Consider the following 11,736-nt stretch of genomic DNA (forward strand, 5'->3'; position numbering starts at 1 on the left):
AGCCTTTTATTTTTGACGTAGAGTCTCAGGTAGCCCAGGCTTGCCTCTATGTAACTGAGGATGACCTTGAATGCCTAATTCTCCTGCTTGGCCTCCTGAGTGCTGAGATCACAAGTGTGTGCCCCAATGCCTGATTTATGAAGTGCTAGAGATCAGACCCATACTGAGCAAGCATCCTGCCAAGTAAGCTGCATGCCAGGCCTTTTAAGTTTCTTGATGTTTGTCTGTCCAGGAGGTTTTGCCTACTTGTTAAGTCTTCCTTGGCTTCTTCCACTGCAGCGTAACACCAAGGGAGAGAGGCTTTGCGGCAGCCACTGCTCCAGCAGGACTAGACTGATTCTGGGCTCTCAAACCTATCATTGGTTACATTAGAATTCCTGACCTATATAACCAGATACACAAAGTAACTTCATGGAGATGAACATGTGAGAGCCTAAGTCACTTGCTTGGAGTTCAAAAACATCGGATAGAATAACAAGGAGTATACATTAGTTGCCAATAGGAAAATGCAATCACACTATGGACTATGTGGCTTTCCAATTACGTCTCAACTCCCCACTGATGTTACCTCCCTTTTTCTTCCACTCCAGGAAGGTAGAAGTCCACAACTGATATTCTGTCTTTAGGGACAAACCCACCTTCCATGAGATACTCTATGTGTTATTTTTTTTAATGGGTATGGGTATTTTGTCTGCGTGTATGTTTATGCACCATGTGTGTGCCTGAGGCCTACAGAGACCTGAGGAAGATATTGAATCCCTTGGAACTGTAGTTAGATGATTGTCAACCATCCACCATGTGGATGCTGGGAATCAAACACAGGTCTTCTGGAAGAGCAGTCGCTGCCCTTAACAGCTTAGTGACCTCTCGAGCCCCCGCTGGATACTCTTACTCAGATGGTTTTAAGTACTGGGACTGAACTCCAGGTTTTGTCATGCTATACAAGTGTTCTACCATTGAGCTACATCCTCAGACCTCACTCAGACATTTATTCCTAGCTCTTGTAGAATCCTTTTTTAAAATAAACTAGTAGAATTTGATTTAGAGGAAACTGATATATCTGGGCTGTTAGCACCATCCTTTCTATCTGAAGGAGAATCAATAAGCCTTAGAGTCTTAGTGTTGGAGGCGGCACTAAAGGACCCAGGCTTGCCTTTGATCAAGTCTCTTAAAATTATCCCACCATTTCTGGATTGCCTGAAGTTCATAGTCACCGTGGCCTAGCTGATTATCCTGTGAAACATTAAATCCTCGTAAGTAGCAAAGAAAGTTCCAAGATTCAAGTGATAACCTTGGAAACAGTTAGAGAACACAGCCCACAAGGAATGCTCTTTTCAAAGATGGCTTTTTTACATCCTGGTGGTAGTCCAGAACCATAGGCTCAATGCCCTGATGGAAATGACTAAATCAAGAGGATCTTACTGAGACAGGAGGATCAAAGGTGCCTGTGATAGCTATGCTGAGGCCACCTTTGTCCCACACTCCACCATGGGCAGAAAGGGGCAACATAAAGTTTAAATGAAGGATGGGAAGGCCACCGTCCACACAAACCTCTTTACTGTGTTAGGAGCTTCATCTAAGCTTGTCTTCTCTCTTCTCACACAGGGCTACCTGGCTGCTGGCCCAGGAGGCATGATAGCTTCCAGACCCTATCAGTGACACAGCTCTACTATAAATTAGAGCACTGTGAAGCTCCCTTGGGACTGTGGAGGTTCTGGGATCTTCTCCAGACACTTCCAGACCTTTTGTAGACATGGGCATATTTTAATGTCAAAGCTCAGAACAATAGCACAGACTTCTTGACGTTTGATGTTGGACATTTCCCTGACCACTTGAGGCCTGTTCTTCAATGTTAGGGCAAAGCCATGAATTTCATAATATTTGTACAAGACTCAAATCTACACTGATGCTGCCTTCCACCTCCTCCCATTCCTGGAAGGTTGAGCCCCATCTTTGATATTGCTTAGTGACTTACTTGCCCCCTTGTTCTTTCCAGTCTTCTTGGGTTATCCAGAACTCTACCCTGTATCTTTTATTGGTTTTGAAGAGCTTTCCTTGGATTGCACAGGGAAGATTTCAGCTCCCTTTTCTGGCTTCAGTCCAGACATTTCTGATTTTCTCTTACATCTTTATTTTTATCCTAATACTTTATTACATTGATTTATTGATTGATTGATTTGTGTGTGTGTGTGTGTGTGTGTGTGTGTGTGTGTGTGTGTGTGAGAGAGAGAGAGAGAGAGAGAGAGAGAGAGAGAGAGAGAGAGAGAGAGAGATGGCATACATGTGGAGTTCAGAGACAACTTGTGGGAGTCAGTACTCTCCTTTCACTATGTGGGTTTCAGGGATAGAACTCAGGCTCATCAGATGATAGATAGATAGATAGATAGATAGATAGATAGATAGATAGATAGATAGATAATCAGGTTCATCATTGTCAGCAAGTGCTTCTACCCACTGAGCCATCTCACCAGCACCATCTTAATATTTTTGCTGAAACGATATACTTCGCCACTTTTTTAAGAGGTTGGGAAACCAGGGATCTGTTCCATGGGTTCAATTCTCCCACTAACACCTGTAGAAGCAAAAAGAAACCATTCACAGGGTTGAACTCTAACCCCACAGGCTTGTGAAGTAGTAAAGGGGTTTAGGAGCTGGATTTTTCTGAGCTCTGGGATCTTAAAGATAAAACCTGAAGCCTGATTCCCAACCAACCCTTCTTTCCCAATGTTCTTCATGCCCTACACTGGCAAGCCCCACCCCTAATTCAGAGGCTTACGTTAGAAAGAATCCAGACTATAACAGTGAGTCCACTGGACCCTACCCTTCAATCTCAGCTTCCTAGACAGTGCTGCAGAGGTCCGACTTGGAAGATGCATAGCTAATCCCTAATTCAAATCCAAGCCCTCTAACTTTCCTCATGGGACAGAGACTCCATTTACAATCCCGTCCCTTTCTCTGCCACTCCCACAGGCAATGAGGGTGCATGGAGAGATGCCTTGTTTTTTGATAATCATCTAGATTACAGACAGAATGTGTTCTTCCAAGGCGTTACCACACCAGAGGAGGGATCAGGGCATGAGTGCATGAGACGTCAAAGAGGAGGTCACAGGGCTCGGGGAGGGCCCTGGAAGCTAGACAAGGAGATGGGAGAGGGCCAAGTCTGGGAATTAGGAAAGGGGCTCAGGGGCTCAGCAGACACAGTGGGGAAAATGCTAATGTCAGAAGCTCAGAAAACCAAACTTTCTCTGTAGGTCTTTGGCTAGATTTGGTACTGGGGCTAAGGATTCACCATTCCAGTGCTGAGTGTCTAAGGCTAAAACAGTAGAGCAGGATAGCTGTGTTCTGTGCTGGTGTTTGTTTGTTTGTTTCTTTAACAGAGCCCTCCTTAATTTAAGCAAGAAAGGGCAGTGATTTGGCCATTGCCACCAGGCTGACCAGTAAGGTCACAGTCAAGCATCCCTTCCTCCAGCGTTTTGAGTCTCCAGCAACATTGCACAAGTCTAACAATAAAAAAGGTCAAAGTATAACATGATGTGTCTAGGGCTCTGCCCCCCAAAGGCATCAAAACTGGGTAACTTTCCGCAAGAGCAGCAATGAGTCTCTGTGAGCTTCTGCAGGATCCAGGTTTCGTGATGGAAATCTCAGCTGAGTTTCTTCCCTCTGCATCTGCCTGTAGGTCACTCTGCCCCTCAAAGAGACCCAGCTTTAGGGCCCCACGGCCTTCTCACTCCCTACACGTCTTCCTAGAGTTAGACTGGTGAGCCACCTTCCCAAGCTCCACAGGCGACTCTGGGGAGTCTAGGAACACTTGGGGTCCCCAGGTCATTCCTGGCTTTGTCCCCAGAGGACCGGAAGCTGTTTGTGGGGATGTTGGGCAAGCAGCAGGGTGAGGAGGATGTCAGACGTCTGTTCCAGCCCTTCGGCCATATCGAGGAGTGCACTGTCCTGCGGAGTCCTGATGGTACCAGTAAAGGTGACCTGATCTACCCCTGGGTTTTCCCGGTGACCTTTTCTTACCCTTTGACTCCTGTAGCCTGAGTCATTCCGTTCTTCTTTCCTGCACCAGGCTGTGCCTTTGTGAAATTCGGGAGTCAAGGGGAAGCTCAAGCTGCCATCCAGGGACTGCATGGTAGCAGGACAATGTCGGTGAGAGCGGGGACCTGGGCTGAGGGTGAAGCCAGCAGGGTGGGGGACCTGTCCCTTCACCTAACTTTGCCTGCTGGGGAAGGCGCTGGGCTCAGAGCTCAGTCAGGGTCAGTACAGGTCATTATCCTTCCTCTGCCCAGGGCGCCTCATCCAGCCTGGTGGTGAAGCTGGCAGACACCGACCGCGAGCGCGCACTACGGAGAATGCAGCAAATGGCTGGCCAGCTGGGCGCCTTCCATCCAGCGCCACTGCCTCTCGGAGCCTGTGGCGCCTACACCACTGCGGTAGGTGCCTGCCTCGGGCCCACCTGGATCCGGGTCGGGAGATAAGGCAGTTACCAGCCGCTGAGGCCTCTACAGTCGCCCTTCTTCCTTCCCCAAGATCCTGCAACACCAGGCAGCATTGCTGGCGGCGGCGCAGGGTCCCGGGTTAGGCCAGGTGGCCGCGGTGGCCGCCCAGATGCAGCACGTAGCGGCCTTCAGCCTGGTGGCTGCACCGCTATTGCCTACAGCAGGTAAGGGACCCAAGAGACTGAAGCTATGGTTGAGAGGGCCCATGAAGTCTCACTTCCTGACTCTCTTACCTCCATCTACAGCTAACACATCACCTGGTGGCAGCGGCCCTGGTGCACTCCCCGGCCTTCCAGCACCCATGGGGGTCAATGGATTCGGCTCCTTGACCCCCCAGACCAACGGACAGCCAGGCTCCGATACGCTCTATAACAACGGGCTTTCCCCTTACCCAGGTGGGTCGCCCTACCCTGCTGACTCAAACCTGGAAATGGAGTGGAAGCGAGGCATTTCAGGCAAGGTCCTGCTTGGGGGGAAGGGATTCCCCCATCTTCCCTGCTGCCTTTCATAGCGGTCCTCCACCTCCCACACTCCCACCCAGGGTCTCTCCCCTGGCCCCTGGCCTCTAACCCCTGCCCACCTACCTTCATCGTGGGCCTTGGGCCCCCTCTCTCTCCAGCCCAGAGCCCCGGTGTGGCTGACCCCCTGCAGCAGGCCTACGCTGGGATACACCACTATGCAGGTTTCACTCGGTGCTGCCCAGCCCGGGGGTGGGGATGTGGGGGTGTTAAATGGCCTCAGGAAGGAATAGGGAGATTTGTGGGGGGTTAGGCTCTGTTCGAGGAGTCAATTCTTCCATCCTGTTCAGTTCCCAGCCCCAGCGACCTGTCTTGGGACAAGGGTTATGGTGAACTGGGTTGAACCTGTCAGAGGTGGCCAGGCACATAGGGATCTGTTTGGGAAATGGCTCCTGTGGGTCACTGCCCGCTCCCACCTCTGTCTCCAGCAGCCTATCCCTCGGCCTACGGCCCAGTGAGCACAGCTTTTCCCCAGCAGCCTTCAGCTCTGCCTCAACAGCAAAGAGAAGGTGAGGGCCTGGGGGCTGGAGAGCAGCGGTTTGTGAATGTGGGGGTACCCCTCGGGGTCCTTCCCCTGAACAAGCCTGCTCCTGTTCCTGCAGGCCCCGAAGGCTGTAACCTCTTCATCTATCACCTGCCTCAGGAGTTTGGGGATGCAGAACTCATACAGACATTCCTGCCCTTCGGAGCCGTTGTCTCTGCCAAAGTCTTTGTGGATCGTGCCACCAACCAGAGCAAGTGTTTTGGTGAGCTGATCCATCCCTGCGCCTCAGGATTCCCTAGGGACCATACATAAGGCTTCCAGAGACTGAATGTTATGGGACAAAGTATGGGCACAGCAAGCCTTATTTCAGATCACCTGAGAATCTTGGGTAACTAGAGTGTGTGAAATCAGGAAGGTTGCAGTTTTGGAGTTTGTCCAGAGCGGGATGAGTCTAGGTTTGGAATCATGATTTGCCTTCAGACCCCAACTGCTGATCTGAAGCCAGATTGGGAGGAGTGGAGTAAAGCAGCCCACCCAAATCAGGGAAATACTCTGACCAACACCCGGTCCCTTCCCCGACCAGACTTACTTCCCATCTTTCTGGAAATCACACCTTTAGGGATGATTTGCCTCTATTAAGCGTGTGTCTATGCTTATGTAGGCACACATGCTCACATAGTTAAGCAATGGAAAGGGACATATGTGATGGACTTAGCCTGGAAATTAGAGAAAGGAGACCCTGGCAAGCTGGATTCCCAGCTAACCTGTCTGCCCACACCCTCCAGGGTTTGTTAGTTTTGACAATCCAACCAGTGCCCAGACTGCCATCCAAGCCATGAATGGCTTTCAAATCGGCATGAAGAGGCTCAAGGTCCAGCTAAAGAGACCTAAGGATGCCAACAGGCCTTACTGATCTGCACTCACTGATCAGTCACAGACAGGTGAGTCTTTGATGGATGTCAGGCAAATGGGACCCAGGTCCCAAGACCCTGCCAGCTTTATGACATTGGGGTACTACCCTCTGAGAAATCCAGGAATAAAGAGAAGAGGCAGGGACAAGGGGAACAGAGACTGGGATTTTCTTTCAACCCGAAGTTCAAGATGAATTAGACAACCTTGGTGTTTCCAGCCTTGGAGAGGCGATTTTTAGGAAAATTCAGCCCAATATATTCTGGCAACAGCTGTAGGAGGCCACAGAAGCAGTGAGCTCATATAGGAGGGCTGTGGTAAATGGGGTTTGGTTCAGTTCATGAGGAGCTCATGGACCGTAAGTCCTGACTTTATGGTGAAGGGGAAGGAACCACTGGACAGTCTGAATGAAGAACAGAGCAGCTAATGTGGAGAAGAAGGGAGAGGGGTAAAGATCCTCAGTAGACCTGCAGGGCTTCGTGGACAATGAGCGGTGAGGTGACAAGGGCCAGTCTGGAAGGGCCGTAGGAGGCTGCCTGCAACTTGGAGAGTTGTGCTGTCCTTGCAGGTCCACTTGGCCTCAGCCCACTCAAGCTGCCCCAGAAACTTCCTGCAGGACATTGACCACAGTGATCTGCCTATGATCCAGGCAGGGACTGGCTTCTGTGGCCAGGATGCTGCCAGGAAGAGAAACCCAGACACTTAGCTAAGATGTCACAGAGGGGACAGGCTGCTCTTATCTTACCCTCAGTGACCTTTGCCTCCTCCCGGCCCTGTCTCCTTATCAATTAATACCCAACAACAGAAACTGAAGAGTGAGAAAGAAGGAAGAAGAAAAGCACAGGAACGCTGGAGTGGCCCTACCGGAAGGAGTGGCAGCAGACGGAGGTGGACCGGACCCAGGGCTGGCGCCTGGGGCTCAGGCCACTCATCATGTGGGTTGTTCCACGGAGCACTCAAGCTGGCAGGGCAACCAGTGCTGGCTGAGGATCGACTGATCTAAGGGAACCAGCAGAGGGCCTCGGGGGTGCCATGGGCTTCTCAACAAGGGAAGCCCAAACTTACTTCGTTCAAAATCATATCATTCCTTAGTGTTTAGGGACCAAAGGACTATTGCTTTTTTTAAGAATATATATATATATATATATATATATATCTATATAAATTAAAACAAAGAAGAAAAAACAGAAGAGAGACAAAAAAAGACAGTATAGAGTCTCATAAAAGCGGCCTTTAAATACCCCTAGGAGACAGGGTGAAGGAGACCCTTGATAGCCCAGCCTAGGCAGAGGAGGCTGTGGAAAGATTGTCCTGTGTCTCGTTCCTTCTGAAGCTACTTCCTTACCCTGCCCTTTTTAAAAAATGGAAAAGGATGTGAAGTCTAGACTCATATTCCAGCAAGAAGAGGGTTATGGAAGCAGTGAACCCACAATCCCCAAGCTCAGATAGCATCCCTGACGAGGCCTCAGGAGGGGCTCAGGCCTGCTCTGCCTTCTGCTCTCCTGGGAGGGCCCCAGCCATCAGAATGGGAACCTGCCTTTCCTTCCCGACGCCCTTTCCTGCGGAGCCCCAGCCTCCCCAGGCCGGAAAAAAGAGGGAACCTTTGCCTTCCCAGTCCAGGCAGACTGAGGCCGCGCCTCGGCTGAGCTGAGACACCTCCTGTTTCCCCTCCTCTTGCGACTTGTTTCCCCAGTGTCCCCTAGCTCCAGGCCACCTTCTGTCTCTTAGTCTAAGTTTGCCCACCTGTAAAGTAGACTCAAGATATATGTAGAGGGCTGTGACAACAGATGTGGAAGGTTTGCTGCTGTAAATACTGCCTTTGAGAAGGGGATAATTTTCACTATGTAGAAGCTTCAGAATTAGAGGTCCCTCTTTACCCAGGACCCCGGAGGGAAGTAGATGTTTTGCCAAAATACTAATTCATTCCTTTAAAAAGTACATCTTTCCTATGCAAGTGTGTCTCACGTGTGCTTACCCAAGGTGCTTTTAGATGGTGAGCAGTGTTCAGCTTAGAAGTGGTGTGTGCTCTGTCTGTCTGTCCTTGTCTGTCTGTTGTATACAGTGGGTGCCATATAAAGCTGATCAACAGTGGTGCTTCCTGCCTGCTTCTGTGAGATGGGCAAAGATTCAGCTTAGAACACCACAGTTCACCTTGCCTTGGCCAGCCCTTCCTGGGCCTGCAGGGCCTGGGACACATTTTTTTCCCTGAGGGAATAATTTACACTCCCACCCCTAAGTCATGGATCAACCTAGTTCGAAGCCCCACAGAATGGGGGCTACTCTGGTCCAACACTGGAGGCCTGCCATCTGATAACATTGGGACAGTGAAGGATGTGGGTGGGAAAGAGGATAATGCCCTCCAGGCACTTTCTAAGAAAACCTGTTTCCACCTGGTCCTCTGTCTTTGACTGGTTTTTGGAAGTAATGAGAATTAAAACTAGATTTGTCAACCACATTACCAGGTTAGCTGTGGTTTACATCCACAAATAATTGCCAGCTGGGAGAGGAGCTGATGTGGAGGCACATATACACCAGCATAGTGCTAACCCACAGACGAGCGCCTCGGGTACAGATGGAGATATACAACATCTGCCCATTCAAACAAAGACATATTCATGGGCCTAGGGACACAGCTCAGACAATACAGTGTTTACCTTGTGAGCCCGAGGACCTGAGGTCAATTCCTCAGAACTCACATTCAGACAAACAAACAAACAAAACAGGCATGCACACGTAACCTCAGCACTTCAACAGAGACAAGTGGATCTGTGAGGTCCACTGGTCAGCCATCCTAGCCAAATTGGTGAGTTCAAGGACAATGAGAGACCCTATCTCAAAAAAGCTAAGGAATGATAGCTGAAGTTGTACTCTGGTCTCTGCATATATGTGCACATGCACGGGCACACACAGAAACACACTTCAGGTGTTCACCTAGAAGCAGAGTGGTCTCTCAGTGGTAGGTGCTAAGTACTGTTCTAGGGCTCGGGCTACTACCAAGTAGCAGGAGTTAAGGGGAAACCCAGACTATGAAAGCACATACGATAGAGGGACGCATATGGTCTATAGCAAGAAAACTACTAACCCAGCCTGAACGTTGGGAGATCCAAGAAAGTCTTCCTGAAGATTAAGGTGAAGAGTCATCAAGAAGGAACTGAGATATTCAAACAAAGTCTTTGAGCAAATGCATAATTTTGAAAAAGTGTTTATAGCCAAGAAATAATAATCACTTATTTCAGATTCTATTACTTTATAAATAAGTCAAGACCCTTTTACCATTTCTAAATCTACCCTGAACTTTAACTCAGTACTGAGTCATGTCAAGGCATTTGAAACAATATGGAACTTATTTTATTTCATACAGTAGGGTATGAGTGAGGGATTGGAAAGCTCTAGATCCCCAAGCCGCAGGGGTTGGTGCGATTTAGATCAAGGGTTGGCAAACTATGGTCTATCAGCCAGATCTGACCTGTGACATATTTTTGTATGTCCTACACATTAAGGATGATTTTTTTTAAGAATGATTTTTTTTAAAATGTTTTCAAGGATTTTTTTTTTCATTATGTGTACATGTCTCTCTGTGGGGAAGTGCCCATGAGTGCAGGTGCCCATAGAGGCCAGCAGAGGGCATTGGAGTTCCTGGGACTGGAGTTACAGTGTTTGTCAGTGGCCTAAAGAGGGCATTACAAACTGAACTTGGTCCTCTGCAAGAGCAGTCCATTCTTAACTACTGAGCCCTATCTCCAGTCCCCATTTTATATTTTTAAAGAGTGGTCAAAACAAAATGATGATACAGAACCATATGTGGCTCACAAAGCTTTAAGCATTTATCCGGTCCCTTAGACCCTTGGTAAGGTAATGGAAGATTTGTAGAATGTTTGAGTTTGAGCAACATGGTGTTGTGTCTTTGTTTGTGTGTTCTTGTAATAGTCTGGCCCTTTTCAATTGCAAGTACCAAAACATAAACACAAGCATCTTTAGGTCATTAGGAAATTAAATAGTTTGCATAAACAATTGGTCAAAGGATAAATCCCTGCCTTTAGGAAATTAAATAGCTTGCATAAACAATTGGTCAAAGGATAAATCCCTGCCTTTAGGCATTGCTGGGTCTAGGGGTTTAAATGATGATGTCTCTACCTCTTTATTCCACTTCCTTTTATATGTTGATCTCACTACTTCTAGCTCTAAAATCCTAGGGAAGACTTTCCTCAGCCTTGAGCATGTTTCTAAGATAGAAAACTGGGCCATTTTTCCACGTCTGTGAGGAAGAGGAGAAACAGCTCGGCAAAGGGAAAGATAATCGACGGCAAAGGGAAAGATAATCGACACATAGCACATTTTACCTTTTATTGTACCTAAACTTTTATTGACAAACATACAATTCCAAAACTGTGTCTGGCTAACAGTGTAATAATCCTGGGCCCAACCGAAGCATACACAGCTGTTTTCTGTGTATGTGAGAGACAAAGCAGTTGTGGACACAATTGCTTTATTCAATCTTTTTTTTTGTTTTGTTTTGTTTTGTTTTTTTCGAGGCAGGGTTTCTCTGTGTAGCTTTGCACCTCTCCTGGAACTCGCTTTGTAGACCAGGCTGGCCTCGAACTCACAGAAATCCGCCTGCCTCTGCCTCCCCAGTGCTGGGATTAAAGGTGTGTGCCACCACCGCCCGGCGTTCTTTACCCAGTCTTAATCCCCGAGTGATGTCTGATTCTTGATCAGGTCCAGATGTGTCCTGAAGATTTTGCAGTATGTGGCCAAAAGGCCCGATTTTTCACTCCTACAATAACTAATATAAAATAGTGGAGGGAGACAGCTGAGCGGTAGTGGCGCATGCCTTTAATCCCAGCACTCAGGAGGCAGAAGCAGGAGGATCTCTGTGAGTTTGAGGCCAGCATGGTCTACAGAGTGAGTTCCAGGACAGGCTCCAAAGCTACACAGAGAAACCCTGTCTAGAAAAAAAAGAAGTGGAGGGAGATTAGACCATTATTTTTAAAAACTCTTCCATTTCAAATAAGACAAAAGAGAAAACAATGGACTCCAATCTATAGTACTTCCTTCTAGATAGCGGGATGACTGTTCCAGATACTTTCCATTGGGAAATATCTCCTTTCTTGACCTTTTGTGGACATCCCTAAGAAGATGACTTTTCTAGAATCAAAGCATCTCTCACCCAGTTCTTCATGGACTTGGATCTAAAGATTGCCTTAGCAATTCAGCATTCCTGGGTCTATTTGCTGGCTGTGAGGATTAGCTGATCCCTGGACTCTCTGTAGGCTAGTAAAACTCCCCTGGTTTCCAGACCTCTGCTGAGTGTTCATCCTTGAGTCTTGAT

At 48.2% G+C, this 11,736-nt stretch overlaps 1 protein-coding gene across 4 annotated transcripts in view; it reads left to right on the forward strand.

Annotated features, from left to right (window-relative positions):
- Positions 1–7,557, forward strand: part of Celf6 (CUGBP Elav-like family member 6) — a 29,822-nt gene extending 22,265 nt beyond the window's left edge. For 2 of the 4 annotated variants that reach the window (XM_059268009.1, XM_059268013.1), the window contains 9 exons: positions 3,845–3,973; positions 4,067–4,146; positions 4,287–4,430; positions 4,528–4,660; positions 4,742–4,891; positions 5,116–5,178; positions 5,443–5,760; positions 6,284–6,439; positions 7,213–7,557. In XM_059268009.1, the coding sequence (XP_059123992.1) occupies positions 3,845–3,973; positions 4,067–4,146; positions 4,287–4,430; positions 4,528–4,660; positions 4,742–4,891; positions 5,116–5,178; positions 5,443–5,760; positions 6,284–6,411 (1,145 nt within the window). In that variant the 3' untranslated portion in view covers positions 6,412–6,439; positions 7,213–7,557. Of the gene's footprint in view, positions 1–3,844; positions 3,974–4,066; positions 4,147–4,286; positions 4,431–4,527; positions 4,661–4,741; positions 4,892–5,115; positions 5,179–5,442; positions 5,761–6,283; positions 6,440–7,212 lie in introns of those variants that run through there. The other 2 variants (XM_059268011.1, XM_059268012.1) reach the window with 2 other exon arrangements.
- The last annotated feature ends 4,179 nt before the right edge of the window (positions 7,558–11,736 follow it).

Source organism: Peromyscus eremicus, chromosome 7, assembly GCF_949786415.1.
Source record: "Peromyscus eremicus chromosome 7, PerEre_H2_v1, whole genome shotgun sequence".
In the NCBI taxonomy this organism is placed as follows: Eukaryota; Metazoa; Chordata; class Mammalia; order Rodentia; family Cricetidae; genus Peromyscus; species Peromyscus eremicus.